Genomic DNA, 25,093 nt, shown 5'->3' on the forward strand with positions numbered 1-25,093 from the left:
CCAACTCAAAAAAAAAAAAAAGATTGTCTCGCCGGTCAGCCTCCAGGTAGTGTTGTGCGGAGCTGCTTTATTTGGATTTGGTTTCCATGATCCCAACTCACTTGTTACCTGCTTTCCTTTTGAGTTCACAATGATATACGACTTTTAATTTGCTAGAACACAAACACCAGGGGCTTTTTTCATTTAATGTGAGATATTATGGTAGAAGTAAAATGTTTCTTAAAGATATAATAAAACGATTACAATTTTCTATCTTTGGCATTAAGACATAGAACCAGTCTTTAATCCTATAACACAGAAGCAAGATTTGATTCAGAAGAGAAACTTTCTTGTACTAATTTATACACTGTTCATGCCAGATTCAGTCTTTCTTTTTATTAGGTGAATATGGAAAAAACACCTAGAATAATGCAACCATTATGCTGATGAGACTACCAATAGACAGTGTGTAAGAAGTTAGAAAAACACAATTTGGGGGCAGATCTCAGTATTAGTAAGACTATCTTCTTATAACTAACAGCATATATATTTATATAAATTAGAATTGTACTCTTCTAGCTCACAAGATTTTTAAAAGGAAAAATTTTTGTATCACTATACGTTTACTTATAGTTATTTTTAATATAATTTTCATTTTGAAAGAATTTTAGATTCACAGAAAAGTTGGAAAGATAATACAGGGAGTTCCCATAGACCCCTAACACAGATTTCTCTTAGAGTAAATCATGAATTGCCTTGGCTATATAGTGAATTTCTATAGTTTTATGTGGCATCATATCCATTTTGAATATAAGTTGAACTTTCCCACACTAGAAGCTGGGCTCAGTCACTCTGGATATAGTTTCCAGTTCTCCACCTTTTCCCAGTTCCTCTGTGTGGCCGATCCAGATATCTGCCATATGTGACTGCCTCCTGGTGACCACCTCCCTATGGGACAGCTAGATACGACCTGCTGGCCCCGCTGACCCTCACACCCTGCATGGGTGTGCAAAGGTGCCACAGTGACCTGCTCTCAGTCACTGTATGACTTCCTGGAACTCTTGCCTACTTGCTCGAAACCCACCAATTAAAACTCTCTCGGGAAACCTGTTTGGATAATGTCTTGCACCCAGTAAAGACTCTGGCCTACAGGTAGCTCTCTCTGTCTCTCTGCCTGTGCTCCCTGACCTCTGTGTGAGTGACCTCCAGACGTGCTGTGTACCCCCAGGACCTGTAAGTAATAACGTCTGTTTCCATCTGTGTCTCTCCTAATCATTGAAGGATTGCTCTCCATCTTAAGATCCTAGATTAAACCAGATACATTTGTCAAAACTAAGATGCCCATGCTGGCCCATGACTATTTACTAAACTCCAGACTTCACTTGGATTTCACAGTTTTTCCATTAATGTCAACCTAAGTATTTAAAACGTTGTCAGCAGAAAAAGGGGATTTAATTTCACAATGGTAATTTATAAACAAACAAATGATATTCTTGAGGATATTCTTGAGAAAATTCTTGTGTATCAATAACATATCACCTTTAACTATAGTTTGTATCGATATACAATATATCAGTATAGAAACCAGGCCTCGGAAAAGACTTTTCTTCACTAAGTAATGCATGTGAAGTATGATAAGTGACGTGAGAATGCAGAGACCAGGTACCCCAAGAAGTGCAAGGCAGTCAGTTGAGCCACATACTAATTCTGAAATGTAAAACTGTAAATGTAAATAAAAGTCACATTAGGACAAAATTTGTTCAAGTAATAAAGTAAAATTTGTCATTCTCTCTAGCTGTATAGATATGAGAGCACCTCTAGAGTACATTATTCCAATACTTATTTACTAAGGAAACCAATAAGTTTGATTTTTTAAATGACGTGTTTGTCTCAAAGCACATGCTTTTGTCACTTTGAAAGTTTTCTAGACTTGAGTATTGGCTGTTAAGGATATAGAATGATATACATTAGTAATGTGACAATAGCTTCTGGTCAGGAGCTGCTATGGTTTGGATGTTTGTCTCCTCCAAATCTAATGTTGAAATCTGATCCCCAGTGATGCAGGTGGGGCCTAATGGGAGGTGCTTGGGTCATGGGGGCAGAGCCTTCTTGAATAGATTCATGCCCTTCTTTGGGGGTGAGTGAGTTCTCCTCTATCAGTTCTCTGAGAACTGGTCTTTAAGCCTGGCCCCTCCCCTTCTCTTTCTTCCTCTCTCACCATATGATCTCTGCAGTCTCTGACTCCCCTTTGTCTTCCACCATAAGAAGCAACCTGAGGGTCTCACCAGATGCCCATGCCCAATCTTGAATTATTCAGCCATCCAGAATCATAAGCCAAATGAACCTTTTTTATTTTTAAATAAATTGCCCAGCCTCAGATGTTCCTTTATAACAGCATAAAAAGGCTAATACAGGAACCTACACTCCCGTGTAGGCCATATGTTACAAGGGTGTGAGTCTAATAGTTTAGCGTCCACACTTGGTCTTATGTTTACATCCTTTTTCAGGTTCATAAGTTCTATGCTGTAACTTGAAAATCTTTTTTACACACTAGTAAGGCCATAGGAAATTGTAAGTATTAAGTGTCAAGCACATTTGAAAATTAGACACTGTGCAATGAAAGACAGGCTGTGTATTGCCTGAGAGACTAATGATCAGTTTAGGCAGGTGAATTGTTCAGAAACATGATCTGACCCAAGTTATGTCAGCCTTAATAGAAATCTGGCTGATAAACAACTAATTCTTGAAAGATGGTACTGATACAGACTATTTCACCTGAAGATTGTTTACTTGATAAAATATACTTTAAGTTTTGGAAGGTGGTTTAGTGTTTATATTTCAAAAATATATATAGTCAACTCTGTATCCATGAGGGATTGGACCCATGACCTCCCACAGATACCAAAATCCACAGATGTTCAAATCCCTTATAAAAATGATGCAGTATTGGCATATAACCTACACACAGCCTCTCATATACTGTAAGTAGCCTGAGGTTACATATACTCCCTAATACAATATAAACGCTATGTAAATGGTTGTTATGCTACATTTTTATTTTATTTGTTTTATTTTTTATTCCCTTTTTTCCAAATATATTTCATTGAAGTTTGGTGGAATCAGCGGATATGGAACCCACAAGCAGGGAGGGTTTACAGTATCTAAATCTAGATTAATGTAAATGATAAAAAATTTTTATCTCCATTTAGGAAGATCCTACCAAAGGGGAATGTAGACTCACTCAAAGATTGCTTTGATTAATTCACATATTTGCGACTGACAGTGGGTGTCTGTATCTCTTGTCTATGTGGCTGTGTGTGTGACCACCCATGCCGGAGGTACCAGTAGATTTCATAATCTGTCTGAGGAATAACAATAATAATGGACAATAATTTTGATCACATACAGATAGACTTGCTTGACACAGGGTTGCCACAAACATTCAATTTGTAAAAAATGCAATATCTGCTGAAGCAAAGCAGAATAAGGCAAGATATGCCTGATTAAGACAAAGCAAGAGTCTTTGAAGCAGTAAGAGATGTACAAGGGATTCTCAGTAAACCTATACGTCTAGGGCCAAGGGTATCAAGTCCACTCAACAGGGGAAAGAATAGTCTCTTCAATATATGATGTGGGAGAAACGGATTTCCACACACAAGAGTGAAGTTAGACCCCTACTTCACACCATATACAAAAAAGCCCTCACAACTGATGAACTAAATATAAGAATTTAAATCATAAAACTCTTAGAGGAAAACACAGGAGTTAAGTCTTCATGAACTTGAGTTTGGCAATGGAATCTTTGAGCCTAGGAAAAAATAAACAGTCAAAAATAGGTAAATTGGATCTCATCAAAATTTAAAAACTTAAAACTTGTGAATCAAAAATTTAAAACTTGTGAATCAAAGGACATTATCAAGAAAGGGAAAGACAACCTACAGAGTGGGAGAAAATATTTGGAAATCACATATCTGATAACATCCAGAATATGTTAAAAAAAACACAAAACTCATACAGCTCAACAACAAATAAACAACCCAATTAAATAACAGGCAAAGAACTTGAATAGACGTTCCTCCAAATAAGGTATATGAGTGACAACAGCACAGGAAAAGATGCTCAAAGTCATTAGTCATTAGGGCAGAGGAAATCAAACACACAAAGAGATACAACTTCACACTTTCTAGGCTGTCTTTTAATTTAGGAAAAAAGAGAAACATAAACGTTGGTGAGAATGTGGGGAAATTATAAACCTCTTACATTTCTGGTGAGTATGGAAAATGGTGGAGAACGTTTTGACTGTTCCTCAAAAAGCTAAACAGGATTACCACAAAGCTGATATAATACAGACAATTCCACTTCAAGGTACATACCCAAAAGTATTGAACACAGTAACTCAGATAGATACTTGTATACCAATAATCATTGCAACGTTGTTCACAAAATAAGACAACACCAGTATCCATCAACAGATGAGTGGATAAGCAACACATTGGTATACACATTTTTGTGTTATTCAAAGAAAGGAATGAAGTTCTGCTATAACATGGATGAAGACTGACAGCAAGGTTTGCAAGAAAAATAAGCTAAGTGAGAAGGCCACATCTTGTATGATTCTGCTTATAAGAAATATATGGAATAGACAAATTCATGGAGACAGAAAGTAGATTAGAGGCTACAGAGGGTGAGGAGGAGAGATTGGGGATTATTGTAGAGGGTGTGCAGTGTTTCTATTTAGGGTGCTGAAAAGGGTTTGGAAATAGAGGTAATGACTGTACAACGTTATGAATGTAATTAATGCTTTTGAATTGCACATTTCAAACGGATAAAATGGCATACTTTTTTAACACAAAAAGAAAGAAAATCCAACAAACTCTGTTATTACAGTCAATTTTCAAAAGGAATGGGGATGCTGGTAGCAGAAGGGAAAGAAATGTCATTAAATAAAACTGAAAGTAACTACCTCTTCAGGAGATGCCTTAGCTAGTTTCATCATCCTTAAGGTGTTCCATTTTATTTCGTGTTCCATTTTATTCTGAAATAGAAAAATGGGGAGTTGGGAAGAAAAGAAAATGTGTAACTGGCTAACCTACCTTCGTGCCTAGAATGCCCCATCCTATCCTTGCTTTTCATAAAGGCTAGGGATGAAATGAAAAGTGAGAGTCTGCAAACCCCCATAGGTGACGTTTTTCCTTGGTGTTAACTCAGGCATTATCTTGTTTTACTAGAATGACTTCCTCAAACTCAGGATATAAATATGATCACATCTAATTTGTTTGCAGTAATTTCTCAACCCCAATAGCAGATTAGCAAGAAGTTCTGTTTTTTCCCTTTTAAGCATAGGCTCCTACTGAACTATTCTAGACTCAATCACCATTCACTTTAGGCCCAGGGAATGAGGGCAGTCCAGCTTCCGACCACCTGCTCAGTCCTCATTGTGAGTTCTCCGGGATGCCACAAAATAGCGGTGTTACGTCACAGACTTGCATGGTCAAGGTGCAGACGCCAATGATCCCTTTACCTGCTGTTCCAAAACTAAAACTGCCCCCAGGATCTGGGTTTACAAAACAAGGTGACCTGTTCCCTTCTGGGGAGCGCAGGGTCATGAGGACATCTCAGAGAGAGGCCACATTCCCACCTCTAAAGGCAAGGAATACATCAACACACAGCCCCAACATTGCGGCTTAAGATGGGGAGGGGCCCGTGTGAGTAAAAGCAAAATACACGAATGAATAAGTACATAAATATCCGAGAGGGAAAGTCTCGACAGCCCACAACATGTACAATCAACAGCTGCAGTTATTTTCTCTAGGAACATCCGGAATACAGGGAAAACCTTTTGCTCTTATGTTGGAATGGGCAGAAATCAAGGCATAGAGTTTGGGAAGGGCCGCTACAGAGGTTATAGTGGCAGATGGGCTGCCAAGAATTGTCAGAAACCAGAAAGCGCTGGGAAAAAAAGAGACAATTAGCCCAAACTGCTCACCAGCACTGCCCTTTATCCCTTGCCGCCAATGGGACTGGTTCCAAGACTTCCCACTTCTAGGAGATGTCCTCAGCCTTAAAACCATTTCTTTTTATTGAACTTCTTTTGAGCCATGTACCCCTATCCCATTCCTCCAATGGTAACATCTCTCAAAACTACCTGACAATATCCCAACCAGGATATTGACATTGATAAGGTCAGATACTGAACATTTCCTTCACAAGGATCCCCTGAGCTGCACTTCCCTCCCCAAATCCCCGGACTTCACGAATCTGCCCTTCACTTTTATCATCTGTCCTTGGGAGAAATGGAACTACACGGTACATAATCTTTTGAGATTGATTTTTTTCCCCCCTCGGTTAAAAAAAAAAAAAAAAAAAATCCCCTCCCTGGGCGATCCCAGCAGGCTGTTGGGGTTATCAACAGCTCATTCTTTTTATTGCTAAGAGGTACACCATTAATCCTCATTTTGTTGTTGTTGTTGTTTTTTTTTGAGTTGGAGTCTCACTCTGTCGCCCAGACTGGAGTGCAGTGGCCGCTCCCGGCCACCGCAGCCTCCACCTGCTGGGCTCCGGCGATCCTTCCACCTCAGCCTTCTGAGTAGCCGGAATTACAGGCATGCGCCACCACGCCCGGCCGATTTTTTGATTGATTGTAGAGATGGGGTCTCGCTGCCCAGGCGGGTCTCGAACCCGCGGGCTCGGGCCATCCACTCACCTCAGCCTCCCAAAGGCGCGGGATGACAGGCTGAGCCACCGAGCCCGGTAAAATAATCCTCATTTTGTAACCCGGATACCTGCCAGGGATTTGGGGAAGGTGCACGAAGTGAGGCGGGGGTGAGCCTTCTCCCAGCACAGCACGCTTGCTGTCCAGTACCTGTTGGTCAAGCTTCAACCTCCTTGACACCAACCGGGATCTTGCCTCAACGCGAGCGGAAGGATTAATCCCAGGGCGGCCGTCTGGGGCGGGGCGTGGGCGGAGCGTCAGCCCCCCAGAGGTGGGGGTGTGGGCGGGGCGGAAGGTCACGTGCAGGCGGGCCTGGACTGGGATACAGTGGGGGCGGAGCGCTGGAGGAGAGGCCCCGGTGTGGGCGGGGCTACGATAGGGCGGGACGGCAAAAAACGCTGTGTAGAGGCGGAGCCTGGTTGTGGGAGAGCCACAGAGCAGGGCGGAGTCAGGGCGAGGCGGGGCCGGGGCGGGGCCTGGAGTGGGCGGGGCGTGGTGCCGACGCGACGCTGAAAGAGGCCTAGAGGCCCTGGCGAGGGCGCCGACGCCCTCCAGCTCCGGTCTGCGCCAGCCCAGGGTCCACAGGGCGCGGCTGCGGCGGGTCCCCCGGCCAGGTGTTGTGAGTTCTCGGCCTGGCGCGGCGGAACCGGGCGTGGATGCCAACAGCTGGTCCGCCGGGAGCGTGAGCTGGCTGGAGAGTGAGTGACTCCGGCCGGAATTCCAGGTCTTTGGAAGGGACAGAGGTCACTGTCATTTTAACTTTGCAGCCAGACTGTGGGCACGTGGACCTCGTGGGTGTTCGGGCCTGGGTCACGCACCATTCTGATACTAGGATCCCACTGACGTCCCACCGAGGGCTCTTGTGTGCTGGGCCCAGGTGGAAGTGCCTACACGAATCGTCTCATTGATTCTGCCCTCAACTCTGTGAAGTAGGTGCTGGGACCATCGTCATGTTACGAATAGAAATCAGAAGCCGGGCTTGGTGGCTCAGCCTGTAATCCCGCCCCTTTGGGAGGCTGAGGTGAGTGGATTGCCTGAGCCTGCGGGTTCGAGACCCGCCTGGGCAGCGAGACCTCATCTCTACAGTAAATCAAAAAATCAGCCGGGCGTGGTAACGCATGCCTGTAATTCCGGCTACTCGGAAGGCTGAGGCGGAAGGATCGCCGGAGCCCAGCAGGTCGAGGCTGCAGTGGTGGCAGGGAGCGGCCACTGCACTCCAGTCCGGGCCATAGAGTGAGACTCCAACTCAAAAAAACCCAAACAAACAAACAAAAAAACCCAAATAGAAATCAGGGAGCCTGAGGGAACAGTTTGTAAAGGGGCTGCCACCGTTTAGGCCAGTGTGCCGGCTAGGGCTGCCCTAAAGCAGCTCTGGGTTTGGCTGCCGTTGTCGAGGACATTGTGGCAATATGAAAAGAATCAGCTTCTTTAACCTTTGGTCTCTGAGAATTTCAGCCATGGGAATACGTGAACAGGAGCATGTATTGAATGCACACTTCTAGCCATGCTGGTGATAATTCTGGGGGGGAAAGAGGGAAGTTACCTAAGTACCCAGAAATAGTGAAGTGGGAAAGAAAAGTCGTGCAGGAAAAGGTGTGCTACATGGTGAAGTGTTTGTTAGAAGGCCCAGCATGGTCCTGTCTGCCTGGAAAGAGACACAGGAAATAATAAAGTGAAAACATCGTGAAATAGTTTCTGGATGCTGATTAAGATTAAATAAGGTATAAGTCAAAAATATCAGCCCTTTTGATGTGATATGTATCGTATCGTAGTCACGGGCTCTTTTCTGCTGTAGGCCTGGGTGAGTACACGGTTTCTAGCAAGGGATAAACTATGACTGCTGTGGATAGGGCTCTCAGGGAGGGCCTGGAGATGAAGTGGTCAGAGCCTTATGCCTTCTCTTGGTGGTGACAGCTCCCTACTCTATGTCCCATGCCTGCCCCCAACTCAGCTCTAGCCTCAAAGGTGGAAGCCTCTTTTCCTTTCTGTGCACAGAGCACCCAGCCTGGGTGGGGGCCCACCTCTGTGCACCCTCCTCACTTCTGGGCAGCACTCTGCAGCCCTCAACTCTGCGTGGTGCTTTTTACAGCTGGAGGTAGGAGCTGCCCTGAAAGATGCTCATCAGGTTCTGCTCCAGGTTCCAGCCATGGTAGGGATAAACTCAGCTTTGTGTCTCTGTTCTTTTGTTCTCCTGTAGAGATACACTGGCATGGTAAAAGTGTCATTTAGTCACAACATGCATCCTGCAGTGTCTCCACACTAGCCCCAAGTCACATGCTCTGAGTTACTTGTTTTTTTCCAATTTTTTTTTATTGTGATAAAATGCACCCAACATAAAATGTACTCGTAACCATTTTTGTTTTCAATACAGGGTCTCACTATGTTGTCCAGGCTAATCTTGAACTTCTAGCCTCCAGCAGTTCACCCACCTCAGCATTCTGAGTAGCTGCGATTACAGGCACATACTACTGTGCCCAGCTATCTTAGCCATTTTTAAGTGTTCAGTACGTTCTTATTGTTGTGCAATCATCACCACTGTTCATCTTGTGAAACTGAAACTCTGTACTGACTAAACATTAACAGTGACTTGTAACTGTAATCCTAGTTACTCAGGAGTCTGAGGTTGGAGGATCTCTTGCAGCCGAAAATTCAAAACCAGTCTGGGCAACATAGCAATGCCCTGTCTCTAAAATATAATAATATTAAATTATTTAAAAAATAAACACTATCTCCCCTTTTGCCAGCCCACCTCCAGTTTCTAAAAACCATCATTCTACTTCCTATGGTTCTCTATGAATCTGACAACTATAGGTACCTCATACAATTGGAGTCATAAAATATTTGTACTTTTGTGACTGGTTTGTTTCACTATGCATAACATACTCAAGGTTCATCCATGTTGTAGCATGTGTCAGAGTTTTCTTTTTAAGGCTACATAATATTCCATTGTATGGATATACCATATTTTACTTATCCATTCATCTATTGATGGACTCTGTGGTTGCTTCTACATTTTAGCTGTTGTGAGTAATGCTGCTATTCACATTGTGGATAAATGGTTTTTCAAGACCCTGCTTTTAATTCTTTGGAGTTAATTCCCAGAAGTTGAATTGCTAGATTATCTGATAATCCTATGTTTAATCTTTTGAGAAGCTGCCACATTATTTTCCACAGCAGCACCATTTTACATTTCCACCAATGGTGCATAAGGCTTTTCAATTTATCCACATCCTCAGCAACACGTTATTTTCTGTTTTTTTTATAGTAGTCATTCTAATGTATGTGAAGTAGTATCTCATGGTAGTTGTGATTTGCATGTCTCTAACGACTAGTGATATTGAGCATCTTTTCATGTGCTTGCTGGCCATTCACACATCTTCCTTGGCGAAATGTCTATTCAAGTCCTTTGCCCATTTTCGAGTTGGGGTATTTGCTTTTTGGGGGGTATTTGCCTTTTTTGTTGTTGAGTGTTATCTGAGCTAGGTTTTTTGTTCTTTTGGTAGGGAGAGTGAGTTTGTTGGAGGAAACTTGTCACTCCCAGAATGAAGCCAATTATTTCAGAAATAGCTGCTGGGGGATAAGGACACAGACCTTCTTTGTGCCTTTGAGGTCCCATGGGGAGAACTAACATTTTCCCAAAGGTGCGTTATGTGCCAGCCTCCACAATACAAACCATCTCTCTGACTCATCTGGTCCAATGTTGTGACTTTGTTGACGAGGCAGCTGGGGCACAGAGAGGTGAAGGAAGATCCTGCAGGGCCCACAGTTACAGATGGTAGAGCTGGAATCTGCACCAAGTTTATGTGATACCGAGAGCTCTGCTGGCCTACGCTGCCTCCCTACAGGAATTTCTGGTTGGAACCCAGGTCTAAATCAACTCCCCTTGTTTTCAGGTGAGAAAAAGGCTCAGCAGTACCAGCACTATCCCCTTGGTTCCCACAGCTCCTGCTGAAAAGTCCATGCAGTCAGTGGTGCTGTGGCATTAACCTTCATCTGCTCAACTACATTTATTATCTGAGGGGGGAAACTTGGAGAATGCAGAAAGGCCAAGGAGGCACAAATCCTACTCCCTACCACGCTTCATTTCCCAGGTTGTCTTCTCTATGGCTACCTTCAGGGAAGTTTCTTAGTCCTCTGAAAAGATAAAAATTAAAATTAAAATTAAAAGGTATCAATATCCTGCATGGTTTGTCTTCTGAGGCCTAAGTCTCCAGGGAATTTCTTATTTCTCTTGAGAGGCCTCTTTTCTGATGCATCTGCATGTCTGTCAGAAAGCAGGTAGTACATCCAATCTCACCTCCCCCTTGTTTTTCTTCCAGATTGTTGAGGTCACTAAAGGTAGTGAATACACCTGAAAGCCCAGGGCACCCACCAAGTTGGAGAGAATGAATCCATCTTCTTGCAACGTGGCAGGTAACAATTCGTCATGGGAAGGTAGACTTTTAATCAGAAATTGAATACACCATTAGAAAAATTCCACAGAACATGGACGTGTATAAAACCTTTTTTTAAAAAAAACCACACATGGATTGCTATCTGGAATTATCTCATTTTCTCACTTGATTTATTGTTCATTTTGACCCCTTCCAGCAAATTGTCTTCACTCCAGAATGTAAGTTTCTCCAAAGTGGGTCCTGTCCTGTCCTTTCAGGCCTTCGCACTGAAGGCATTCAGCCGAGGGTAAAGATTGAATTCATAAGTTACACTAATGGTTAACATGTCCGTCCATGCCTATTTTGTCCTTTGCCTCTGGGCCCCAAAGTCATCCCTGGGACACAGCTGGTGCTCAAAAAATCGTGCTGAGTGAATGAGCCCCAGGAGGAACCTGGGTTAAAAATTCAGCACAAGTTCACCTTTACTTTTGTGACTGCCTCCCTCCCCTGGCCTTTCTCTCCCCTCTCCCCCTGCCTGCCTCCCCCCACATGCACAAACACACATGATTTTTTTCGACCTTGGCATTACTGACATTTTGGGCCAAATAATCCTCTGATGGGGGGCTGTTCTGTGCATTGTAGGATGTTTCACATCACCCCTAGCCTCCACCCACCAGATGCCAGTAGCACCACTTCTCTCACTAATTGTAACAACCAAAAATATCTCCAGGCATTGAAAAATGTCTCTTGGCAGGCACTGTCCCCAGTTGAGAACCATTAGTGTAAGTATTCTATTTATATTTGTTCTCCTGGTAAGCCCCCGAGTAGAGTTGCGGTAGGATAGAATTTAGACATAGGAGTCTGAGAAAAAAAAAAAAAAAAGTTAATCATTAATCTAACTGGAATTCAACCTTTAAACTCAGCTGAATACCCTGAAACTCTTTGCTTCAAAATAACATTTGTATTTTCTTCTCTAATCCTAGTATGAAAAATTTAAATTTTAACATCCTCTTGGATGGTACCAGAGTAATTTTTTTTTTTTTTTGAGTTGGAGTCTCACTCTGTCACCCACACTCACATCCACTGCAGCCTCGACCTCCTGGACTCAGGCAATCCTTCCGCCTTAGTCTTCCCAGTAATTAGAACTACAGACTCACACCACAATGCCTGGCTAATTTTTGTGATTTACTGTAGAGATGAGGCCCCACCAAGTTTCCCAGGCTGATCTCGAACCCCCCGGGCTCAGGCAATCCTCTTGCTTTGGCCTCCCAAAGTGCTGGGATTGCAGACTGAGCCACTGTGCCTGGCCTAAATTTAATTAAGTAAATCACCAGGCTCCCTCCAGGAGAAATCAGTGCGTAATCTTACTGACTCTTCTGAATGAGGGAAATTCTGGTTCAGAGTCTCTTGGTGTGGATGATACAGCTGCTACCTGTAAGACTTGATTCTTCCTAAAGTCCTCTTTGTCATCAGTGTCACCACTGAAAGACGGGCTACTTATAGCCCTTCCTTCCCCATGAGACCTGCAAGTCAGATTCTTCATGTTTAGTTTAAGTGTCAGATTTTGATGGCCTCAGATAAGATGGAAGCAGAACTATGCTAGGAACAGACACCTGCTCATGTGGGTTAGCTTAGAAGAATAATTCCAGCATCTCTTTAGCATGATGTCAGGGAGCAGACCTAAACCTTCTCATTGGGGATACCAAAATTAGATCAGGCTTTTAAGGATTTAATGGTGGTATTTTTGAGGAGATATACTTTGGTCCATTTAATTTTTTTGTGTTAATAAACCCAACAAATGCTGAGCTGTAATATAACTGGGGGAAAAAATGTCCATTACTTTCAAACTGATACCCATTAGAAAGGCTGGTATTTTCAGCCTGGTATTATATCAACTGCTATTATATTTACCTGAACATTTACTTTTCAATTTAGTCTTCATTGAATTTTGACAAAAAGAAGTTGCTCTTCAAAAGGAACCATTCTTTTTCCTGATTTAGGTAAGAAAGTGCTCATTGTCTATGCACACCAGGAACCCAGGTCTTTCAATGCATCCTTGAAGAATGTGGCTGTGGCTGAACTGAGCAAGCAGGGCTGCATGGTCACTGTGTCTGATTTATATGCCATGGACTTTGAGCCCAGGGCCATAAGGAAAGACATCATTGGTAAGTCACGGGATAAATGCTTTATTTTTGTTAACTATTTTATTTGTGTTTTTTAATTTAAAAAAATTGATGTCTGATTTTAAAATGGCAGCATAGAAGGAAATTGTCTTTACTCTCCACCCTACACACAGAAAACCAAAAACTAATATAGAGCACCGAGGTTATTACCAGAAATATCTCAGAACTCAAATCGGAGGATGAACTAGTTCCTAGGGCCACACAGAAGTGAAAAAACTCCAAGAAGATGATAAGAGAATTGAGCTTTCATATCCACAACCCCCCTTTCCCCAGTCTGCTCAGTTTAAGTGTATGGGAAATTTCCCCCTATCTCACAGTTTCTACACAGGAAAAAGTGAGTTCAAGGTGGACAACGAGCTTCCCATTATCTTGGGTTCCTTGGCAGGAGACCTGTTCCTTCTTCAGCCAACAGGAAGCACTAGGAGTGCCTAAAAGATATATCCCTGAGGACAGCCAGAGACAACGGTGGGTGATGAGACTATCATCCTCAGCCCTGGAAGCTCTGCTCTGTACCTCAGCCAAAGGAGATACTAGAAAAGATGGCTGCTCAGCAGCACCATGCTGTAAAATGTATGTTTCACAGGTCCCATGGGCATGAACCCAGCTTTCCCATGCTGCCAGGATATCCCCTTTGGGACCTTCCCCATTCAGGATGGACAGTGCTCTGATCATTTACTAGAGCCATGGCAAACCTGGGCTTAAGATACTATTCAGTGCTAAAAAGGAGATGATGACCTAGTGGAGAGAAAGAAAAAATTTAACAGGTAAATTATAAAGAATCTCTAAGCATACCTAATAAAAAAACAAAACAAAATAAATAACTAATCCTTTAATGCAAATATATATATGTCCACAAGAAACAACAGCAAACAGGGATCCATGACTTCCCCAAACAGACAAAGCAAAGCAAAGAACCAGTGACTGATCCTAATGAGATAGCTATACGTGAGCTCTCTGACCAAGAATTCTTTTTTTTTTTTTTTTTTGAGTTGGAGTCTCACTCTGTTGCCCAGACTGAAGTGCAGTGGCACACTCCCGGCCACTGCAACCTCGACCTGCTGGGCTCCAGCGATCCTTCTGCTTCAGCCTTCCAAGTAGCTGGAACTACAGGCATGCGCTACCACACCTGGCTAATTTTTGATTTATTGTAGAGATGAGGTCTCGTCAAGTTGCCCAAGGCAGGTCTCAAACCCGCGGGCTCAGGCAATCCACTCACCTCAGCCTCCCAAGGCACGGGATTACAGGCTGAACCACCGAGCCCCGCTGACAAGAATTCGAATAGCCCTTTTAAGGAAATTCTCCAAGAAAACACAGAAAAGCAATTCAGAAATTTGTCAAAGAAATTTAACAAAGAGATCGAAATTTTTAAAAAATCAATAAATCTTTGAACTAAGAAATGCATTTGCTGAGCTGAAACATCCATTAGAGACTCTTAATGGCAGAATGAATCAAGCAGAAGAAAAAATGAGTGAGCTTAAAGATAGGTTATGAAAATACACAGAGGGGGAAAAAAGAATAAAAAGGAATGAAGGTCACCTACAAGATATAGAAAATTACCTCAAGAGACCAAATCTAATAATTATTGGTGTCTAAGAGGGAGTTGAACAAGAGCAAGGTAGAAAGCTTATTCAAATAAATAATAACAGAAAGAGATAAACATTTGGGTACAAGAAGGTCATAGAACAGATTTGACCCAAATAAGACTACCTCAAGGCATGTAATAAACAAACTCTCAAAGGTCATGGACAAAAAGAGAATCCCAAGAGTAAATAACATACGACAGAGTTCCAGTTTGTCTGGCAACAGACTTCTCAACAGAAACCATATGGTCCAAATTGCTGTTAGAAAAGAAAAAAACAAAAACTTCAAACCAAGAATACTATGTTCAGCAAATCTATCTTTCAGCTATGATACTTTCTCAAACAAACACAAGGTAAGAGAATTCACCAAAACCAGACCCATCTTATGAGAAATGCTAAAGAGTTCTTCAATCTGAAAAAAAAAACACACAAATGTGCAAAAACAAAACAAAACAAAACAAACAACCAAAACCAACAACATTTGAAGGTCCAAAACCCATTGGTAAAAGTAAGTGCACAGACAAACCCAGAATACTTTAATACTGTTAGTGTAATGGTGTTATGCAGTCCACTCATAACTCTAGTATGAAGTCTAAAAGACAAGTCTATCAAAAACAATAGTCACTCTAGTGACCTGTTAAGAGATAGGCAATATACAAATTTGTAAACTGAGACAACAGAAGTCAAAATGTGAGGGAAATGGAATTAAAGTGTAGAGTTATTTTAGCTTTTAGTTTGTTTGTTTGCTTGTTTTAGTTTTTTCTTTGTCATTTTGCTTCTGTCCACCTCTGTCATTTAGGATCTGCGTGGCACTAAACAAGCCATCTAGCCTCTCTTAGGTCTCAGTTTATTTTCTGGTAGATTGGTAACTTCACGCATCTCATTGACTATAGTAAAGAATGATGATATGTGTAGAGCACAACATCTAGTCAGGAAGCCCTTAACCCTTTGCACTTGAATACATCTCACAGATCACCAACCAGCAACTCGACTGCATTGTTTTTACAGAATAGTGAAAAATGAATCACATCATCTTAAATAGTATAGCATTGGAGCCAGTTGTTTAGTGTAATATTTGGCTTACACGAATATCACACTAATATTACACTAATATTTATTAGTATAATATTAATTGCACTAATATTTAATGTAATTTTGGACATTGAACTTATTTATGACAAAAAAATTAAAATTTCATATCTTATATTTTTCTAATATGGGGTAACATGTGAAACAATCACCAGCATGCATTGCTGGTTCATTGAAACATGTTGTACGGTAGTAATTTGTTTGATGTCTTCCAGCTGGTGTTTTTCTATTTGAACAGACAATGCAGTCTCGTTTTGTCCTCCCCCATTAATAATATGTAATTTATTGTCCGTTTTGTTGTTCAAGGACAATGTGGAAAGATGCACTTGTGATTCCTGTAAACCCCTTCTCAGCTGATCAATCAGAAGCTTGACAGATTTCAAATTGAACATGTTTTTCATGGTTTTCATTTATTTATTTATTTAGATGCCCAGTATAGTATATAGGAATTAATATACATTTCTAGTCCCCAGAAGGATAATTTCCTTTACCATTTTAAAGATTTTTGCAAAAAACAATTAGTAAAAGCATATTGATCTACACTGTCCACACAGCTCATATTTGCAGTATAATTTAGAATCATTTAAGGCTTTTTGACTGATACAATATTTCTAACACATAACGTCCTTGTGATAGATTTCATTCCTGCATGATTCCAAGTCCTTCTACACAAGAAGCCTAAGATTATTTTTCCTATATGCCATTATTTTTTGTTGTTGTTAAAAACTTAGGCTTTTTTATTTGTGCTAGTATTTTATTTTGGTTGACTTTATACCAATAAGATGACATTTCATCTTTAGTAGCTCTTCTGCTAGGACAATACTAGTGTAATATCTGTCAGTAAACATATGGTATCCTGCTGCATTGGGAACTTTTTCTAACAACTTTTTATATAAAGGTAATGAAATTCTGGTGCTTACTGGAAAATCAGATCGAATGATGTTTTCGGATGTTATGCTGCCATAGTAGGGAAGTATTGCAAAGAGACACCCTGTGATTGAATCAGCTCGCACATTTGGTAGACTTATTTGGATTGTATATTATAAATGATATTAGCCCTTTAAGTTGAAAAACAGATTGTCAACACAAATTACCTGATCTGGTTTGAAATGGTTCTCATATTTAGGATAACTGCAATAAAAGCTAAAAATTCCTGTCAGTCAACATCATGCCACTTATGCCAAATCGATTTGTGTGAGAACTGGTTTTTCGTTATTTTTTCATCCACATAATGATTGGTTTCTTTTTTTTTTTTTGAGTTGGAGTCTCACTCAGTCGCTCAGACTGGAGTGCAGTGGCCGCTCCTGGCCACCGCAGCCTCGACCTGTTGGGCTCTGGCGATCCTTCCGCCTCAGCCTTCCAAGTAGCTGGAACTACAGGCGCACGCTACCATGCCCAGCTAATTTTTTGATTTATTGTAGAGATGAGGTCTCGCCAAGTTGCCCAGGTGGGTCTCGAACCTGCGGGCTCAGGCAATCCACTCATCTCGGCCTCCCAAAGCGGGGGCTGAGCCACCGAGCCCGGCTGATTGGTTTCTTTTATTACACTGTCCACTAATTCATTTGTAAAATACAGAGTAAAATAGTCCATTGGTTCTCTTATATTACTTGCTATTTTGTGGTCCTGTTATTTGAGGAGGTACAACAAAATTTATTCTCATTGGAGCATCATTGTTTCTGTTACATCTTCCCATTCTTCACTTGATGATATGTTTCTTCTATTTCTTCGAAACTACTAACACTTTCATCACTAACCCTTTCTATCACATTTGCCCGTTTTCTTCTTGGTGGGATGATATCACTGTTGCTACTATTGTTTTCTTCCACATCAGTATTTATTTTTTTCTAACTTATCTGTATAAAAGTTGAAATCTAAGTCATCTTCGCTGCTGTTTATATTATAACTCTCACGTTTGTCTTTTCATTTTGTTATTGCTCTGCAAACTAAATAAGTGAATAAAAATTTCTAATTGTAAATTACAAAATCACAAATGAAATTTATCAAAAGAATTTTACTTTTCTGGCTTAGTACAGATAGATATATTCAATCTGTACCTCTCAGTACTTCATGATCTACCTTCAACTTTGAAGGTCTCTTTCTTTTAAGACTACAGTAACTTGCTTGTCTTATCTTTTCAAGTTATGCCAAATGATACAAGGGGAATACCCACAGCTGCCTTTCTTTTACAAATACTCTTCATCGCTACCTTCTGTTACAAAGACTGTCAGCGCCACTGTGAAAGCACTTCAGACATTTCTACATAATACCTGCTGATTTTTTTAATGTAAATCTCAGTGTATACTCCATCTCTTTATTTTCTTTTTTGTGCAACCTGAGTGGAAAACTTGAAGGAAATATACTTTTTTGAAAAATTAGCGCTCGTATAAATTTGTCCTGCATAATCACCAGCAATCTCTTTGTGTCCCCTTGAGAGGACATTGAGTGCAAAGGGTTAATCACTGGCCCTCCCAGGCGCTTTCTCTTTTCCTACCTGGCTCCAGAGCCTAGATTCTGGTCGAGGTGCAACGAATATCTCTGATGGACTTTGAGGAGTCCAGATATACACACTGCTAGTGAGATAACTGGGATGGGCCACGAATGGCCACCTGGGAGTGAGAATATTTGGTCTCTTCCTCTCCAGGTGATCTCTCTAATCCCGAGGTCTTCAATTATGGAGTGGAAACTTATGAAGCCTACAAGAAGAAGTCTCTGGCTAGTGACATCATTGATGAGCAGAAAAAAGTTCGGGAGGCTGATCTAGTGATATTTCAGGTTTGTTTTTTCTCTAATTAGTATTAGATTCATTCTAGCTACAAACTCTTTCTGATATTGAGTTTTGTGCTCCTCGCAGAAGTGGAATCAATATTTTTGGCTCATTTGCACACTTAGTTACAACACTCAGTTACAAAACTTAGTCACAACATTTACTTACAACACTATTTCAACACTTTACTTAGTTAGGTAAAGAGACCCATGTAGACAATATCCCTGACCCACACAGAAACAAAAATGAAGGACTTTATTCGTAGCCTAATGGTCCAAGAAACATTGGAATCCTGCCAGTTCTGTTGCTTCCATTCTCCTCCCCACCCCTCCACCCCCACCCTGCCCAGACATGCTGGGGCCTTTTGAGAGCCAGATTTCTCTATGTAAGTGTTTATCAGGGTAATTCAGGCCAAATGAAATACCTGCCTTAAGTATCCTGATCATTAGGAGGAAAATCTTTGGTTTTCATCCTATCAAGGATTGCCTCACCTCCCAACCCTCTCCACCTTCCATGTATTGTTCACAAGGAGGTAATGCCACTGCAGAGAGAACAGGTCCCACATGACAGCCTCTAGAAGTGAGAACTCATTAAACTGCTTCCTGACACCACAAAGTGGATATGCAGTCATGGATGTGACCATAAACCTGACAGCAAAGAAAACTCGGAAGACTTGAGGGAATTGTTGGGTTGACAGAATTTCAAGTCAAAGTAGAAAAAAAAGGGGGCTGGACGTGGTGACTCAGACCTAACCATTACTTTGGGAGGCTGAGGCTGGAGGATTGTTTGAGCCTAGGAGTTCGAGTACAGCCTAGGCAACATAGCAAGACCTTGTCTCTACAAAAATAAAAACAATTAACTGGGTATGGTAGCATGCACCTGTAGTCCCAGCTATTCAGGAGGATTATCTGAGCCCAGAAGGTCAAGGGTGCAGTGACCCGTGATCATGTCAATGCACTTTAGCCTGTGTGACAGACTGAAACCCTGACTGAAATAATGAAAGAGGGAGGGAGTGCTCTGGTCATTTGGGCCCCAAGGACAGATCTGTGACTGGGATTTGGGAACAATAGCCCTAGAGATTGGAGCAGCTCTCCTCTCTTCCCTGGATTCCCATCTGCTTCTCCCCACGACTGGGCCAGCATTTCCAAGTAAGAAATGTGATCAGCTCTGTTTTCCAACCTTGCTTGGGAGTAGAAAGTGGGCAGAAGAATGAGGCCACCATTCTCATGTGTCCACCATATGGGTACAAGGCAGGGGTGAGGGGCACTTGACCACTTTCCAGACAAAACCACATGTCCAGGTGTCAGGACTCCCAAACCCTTCATAAAAGTGACCTGGTCCACACACTCCTTTCTGACACCAGCGACCTTGAGCTGCTAACTTGGCCCAAGTGCAGGGCATTCTTTATCCTAATTACACATGAGGGCACTCAGTGCCTTAGACCCAGGTGACCCTCCAGTTCATAGCCCAGACCTTAGTATTCATGCCAGGACCAGGCCAGTATAGGACTCTCCCCAGAAGACTGAGTACATGGTCCCAGCTGAGCCCATGCTCCGTTCTTTCACTCTTCTCCTTGGTCCCCCGAGGCTGGCAGACTGGGGAGCCCACTTCTTCCTCACCTGCTCCACCTGCATAAATGGGAGGCTGGGGTAAGCCGAGGCCTGCCCTTTCTGTAATCATTTGTTGTTCTACTCTCTTTCACAGCTCTGCTTCCCCCATCATCCCTCTCTCCTCATCCTTTTCCCAGAGGGTCTGCATGTTAATTTTTTTTTTTCAACACTAATACAAATTTCATCTACTGCACTACTGAGCTCACCACTCACTGAGCATTTATTCTGCTCCAGGCACTGTAGTGTATCGTTGGACCCTTACCATGATGCTGTGTACTGGGAACTATTAGTATCCCTGTTTAACAAATCAGGAAAAGGAGGCACTGACAGGTCAAGTAACTTGCCAATGTCACATAGCAGTAGGTTATAGACCTTGGATTTCGGTACCAGATCCTGAGATTTTTACTGAAAGCACATTAAACATTGGCTTCCACTTCTGGTAACAGATGCTTGCCTATGTTTATTTCCCTTCCCAGATGGTGTCAGGAAGTATAGTGTTAGGGCTTCTATGGGAACCAGAATGGACTTAGGGAGATCTTACTGCTGGTATATGGAATCCAAGAAGAAGACTTTAGTTTGTGCTTAACTCCCAGATGTAATGACTCACACCCTAGGCATGGGAATGGGCACACTCCTTACCATAGCCTTCCTCTTGACTGACTTAGTCACAGAGACTGCTGCCCTAAGCCAGAGCCCCTCACCCCCACTGCCTACCTGGGGACCAGCATCAGGGCTGTCACTGGAGAATGCAGAGCTACTTGTAACAGTGACCAGCACCATCATCAACTCTGCCTTCCCCACGTCCATACTGTGCCTCTCACGTTACCCTCACCTGCCCAGCGGCCCAGGAAGAGAGGGCAGCAGACTTTGTACAAAATCACCAGCCAGACTAAAATATGGAACCCTAGACAGCTGCAGCATTGGTTTCCCCTCATGTTGTGCCCACAGTTCCCGCTGTACTGGTTCAGTGTGCCGGCCATCCTGAAAGGCTGGATGGACAGGGTGCTGTGCCAAGGTTTTGCCTTCGACATCCCCGAATTCTTCTACAACTCCGGTTTTCTCAAGGTATGTACTCTGGGCGTAGGATTGCTGTGGATTGTTGGAGTGGGGATACGGGGGGCATCTATTAAGTTATATTTTTAGTTTGTTTTTCTTTTTTTAGCAACCATTGATTGAGAACCTACTAGGTAGCCAGGCTCGGTAGCTCGGCCTGTAATCCCACGCTTTGGGAGGCTGAGGTGAGTGGATTGCCTGAGCCTGTGGGTTCGAGACCCACGGCAACTTGGCAAGACCTCATCTCTACAGTAAATCAAAAAATCAGCTGGGCATGGTAGCATGTGCCTGTAATTCTGGTTACTCGGAAAGTTGAGGCGGAAGGATCACCAGAGCCCAGTGGGTCTCGGCCCCTGCACACCAGTCTGGGCGACAGAGTGAGACTCCAACTCAAAAAAAAAAAAAAATAAAATAAAAGAGAACCTACTAGATACACAGCACCATGTGCTGCACATGGGTGAGCAAAGCATTGTTTCTGAAGTCACAGAGCTCTTTGTCTAGTGGGGACTACAGACACATCTACAACTAAATAGACATATGGCAAAGAAGGGAGTGGGCCAGGGTCACCAAGGGTAGACATGGGCTACTTGATGTAGGTAACACGGCAGCCAGCCCTGGCCCCAGAGAGGGCATCTCCTCTGTGTCGCAGGGGCCAGCCGTGGCCTTGCAGGAGGTCATCCCTGAGTGTCACATACCCACATGTGACACAAGATAACATGAGACCCCCATGACAGGGTGAGAAGTTCCTAGAACTATAGTAGCTATGGATGTTTTCCTGAAAGAAATGATTTTCTAAGTTCTAAACCCAGAAAATAAATAAGTGTATATGAGGAAATTGTACTGAGTAAACAAGACCTGTCTGGGACCATGGATGATTCCAAGACTGTCCTTGTGGTCCTGTGTGCTTGGCACTGTCATCCCTCCTCAGTCTTATGGTCAGCACAGCTATTCCTATTCATACACAGTGTCTAAAACCTAGTTTCCACCAGAAATCTGGTCATGTTTGAGCTTTAATGTGTGCTTGGTCCTTTTGCTTTGGCAGTTCTGTCCCCTCTTCTGTTGGGATGTTGTCACCTGTAGGTAGGCTTGTTGGAAACAGAAGTGTTACATTTGTCCCTCCTGGGAGGATACTAACTTCACATTTTCCCTGCTGGCCTTCATGAGCCTTTATGCTAGAGTCACAATATATTGTTTCCATCCTTTCTGGATTCCATGCTCATGCCTTTGCTTTCTCCCCTGCAGGATAAATTAGCTCTTCTCTCAGTAACCACAGGAGGCACGGCTGAGCTGTACACAAAAGCAGGAGTCAGTGGAGACTTTCGATACTTCCTGTGGCCGCTCCAGGTAGACAAGCTGCACAGACTTGCTTATTGGCCCACTGCACATGTACATGCACACATGCACACATCCACACAAGCACATGCACACAAGCACATGCATATATACATGTACACAGGTACGTGTAAAAAAAAAAAAAAACCTACTGATCATAGGTGGTTTTTTTTTTAAAGCTGGTTTCCAGTAATAAAGTCATTATCTGAGGAGAAAAAAATGTAAAAGGTGGTATGTGGGGCTCTCAGAAGTCTCTGCCTGCCAGGGTGAGCCTGGGTAAGGGTATGGGTTTTAAAGGATGTAATGCAGAGGGTTAAGTGTGACATTTCTAGAATGTGGCCCTCTCTGAAAGGAGACAGTATGTGATTTCAGTCAGTGATACTGGAGAAAATGATCACTGAGAAACCTGAACTTCCTTCCCCAAATGTTCACTAACGTGTCAGCCAAGCTTAAATTCGACTTGCTTTTTAAAATCTTTGCTTTTTTTCAGTTTACAAAAGTATATTTTATAGCAAAAAATCAGACAATATGAGATATACAAAGAGAAAGTCAATACCCTTCATCCTCCCACCTTAGAAATAATCACTTTTATGGTTTGATTTTTTAATGGTTCGTATATATTCTTATATACATAATTTCATTGTTAGGTTTATTATGTTTTATTACTGTTTGTATACCATAATTGCTGCTTAAAAATGATTTTCATTTAGCAAATATCTTGACCAACCTTCCATGGAAGCACATTATGGCTAGAATTACCTCATTCTAGAGTAATTCATAGTATCAATGTACCATAATTTGCCTTATCAATCAAAACTATAATGTTTAGTGTGTCAGTCGGTAGCAGAGACTGCAGGTTACTCTCAATTATAAGAATAGAATTTGGAAGCCAGGCTCGGTGGCTCAGCCTGTAATCCCGTGCCTTTGGGAGGCTGAGGTGAGTGGATTGCCTGAGCCCACAGGTTCGAGACCCGCCTGGGCAGCGAGACCTCATCTCTACAATAAATCAAAAAATCAGCCGGGTGTGGTAGCGCATGCCTGTAATTCCGGCTACTCAGAAGGCTGAGGCAGAAGGATCGCCGGAGCCCAGCAGGTCGAGGCTGCGGTGGCCGGGAGCGGCCACTGCACTCCAGCCTGGGCGACAGAGTGAGACTCCAACTCAAACAAACAAACAAACAAACAAACAAACAAAAAGAATAGAATTTGGAAATTCCAGCTGCCCCAAGTTCTTCACCTCACTTAGGAAGCCCCTCATGCTAAGGTTATAAGGAAGTTCAGTTGTTGTCAGTTACCTTGTAGCATTAATGTTGTTTTATGATTTTTGGTTTGTTTTATCCCATTTCCCCCCTTTAATCACTTTACTGAGTGGTATGAAAAAGGTGTAGTTTCTAATCAGTTCTTTTCTTTGCTTATGCCTTTAGCATGGTACGTTGCACTTCTGTGGATTTAAAGTCCTTGCCCCTCAGCTGAGCTTTGCTCCTGAATTTGTATCTGAAGAAGAAAGAAAGGGCATGGTGGCTTCATGGGCTCAGAGGCTGAAGACTGTCTGGGAGGAGGAGCCCATTCCCTGCATGCCCTCTTGGTACTTTGGGCAATAACTGTGCCATGTGTGCATCATGTGAACAACATACTAGGAGACCCAAGCACATGCAAAGAGAAGGTGGTGTCATGAAATAAAATTACAAGAAAGCGAACTGGAAATATTTGATGAAGTGCATTAAAGAGTGTCTTCAGACTTTTATACTACCAGATCGAATATTTCAATAACCAGCTTGTTATGCTGATTTCTGGTTCTCTTCTTGACTATTTGTCTAACATCTTTCCATCTTCCTATATGTAACCTTTATGGTAATTTTATTTTCAGATTATTCTCTGGGCATGGGGCTGGATTTGTTAGTCTTTTTTTTGGGATTTATTTTATGACACAACTTGAGAGTTTCTATTTTCTCACAGGAAAGTTTTATAGCTATTGTTTTAGTGCTATGTTTGGACTGATTTCTTCCATTTTCTTTTATTTTTACTTGCATTTTGACTATGAAGTTTTAATTGAACAGTCAGTTAACATATATGGGGGCACCAAAACCCCAAAATTAATCTATTAAAAAAATTGTGTAGCCGGGCTCAGTGGCTCAGCCTGTAATCCCGTGCCTTTGGGAGGCTGAGGTGAGTGGATTGCCTGAGCCTGCGGGTTCGAGACCCGACTGGGCAGCGAGACCTCATCTCTACAATAAATCAAAAAATCAGCCAGGTGTGGCAGCGCATGCCTGTAATTCTGGCTACTCGAAAGGCTGAGGCGGAAGGATCGCCGGAGCCCAGCAGGCGAGGCTGCAGTGGCTGGGAGTGGCCACTGCACTCCACTCTGGGTGACCAAGTGAGACTCCAACTCAAAAAAAAAATTTGTATATTTATTCTTACATG

General features: G+C 42.4%; 1 protein-coding gene across 2 annotated transcripts in view; it reads left to right on the forward strand.

Moving 5' to 3' along the window:
• The window catches only part of NQO2 (N-ribosyldihydronicotinamide:quinone reductase 2), a 25,520-nt gene extending 1,099 nt beyond the window's left edge, over positions 1-24,421 (forward strand). The window contains exons 2-7 of one of the 2 annotated variants that reach the window (XM_008069495.1): positions 11,011-11,104; positions 13,065-13,229; positions 18,558-18,688; positions 21,239-21,355; positions 22,586-22,687; positions 24,097-24,421. In XM_008069495.1, coding sequence (XP_008067686.1) covers positions 11,077-11,104; positions 13,065-13,229; positions 18,558-18,688; positions 21,239-21,355; positions 22,586-22,687; positions 24,097-24,273 — 720 coding nt within the window. In that variant the 5' untranslated portion in view covers positions 11,011-11,076 and the 3' untranslated portion in view covers positions 24,274-24,421. Of the gene's footprint in view, positions 1-11,010; positions 11,105-13,064; positions 13,230-18,557; positions 18,689-21,238; positions 21,356-22,585; positions 22,688-24,096 lie in introns of those variants that run through there. The other variant, XM_021718283.1, reaches the window with a different exon arrangement.
• The last annotated feature ends 672 nt before the right edge of the window (positions 24,422-25,093 follow it).

The sequence above is a fragment of the Carlito syrichta genome, unplaced genomic scaffold (genome assembly GCF_000164805.1).
Source record: "Carlito syrichta isolate Samal-C Ts95f unplaced genomic scaffold, Tarsius_syrichta-2.0.1 Scaffold312069, whole genome shotgun sequence".
NCBI classification, from domain to species: Eukaryota; Metazoa; Chordata; class Mammalia; order Primates; family Tarsiidae; genus Carlito; species Carlito syrichta.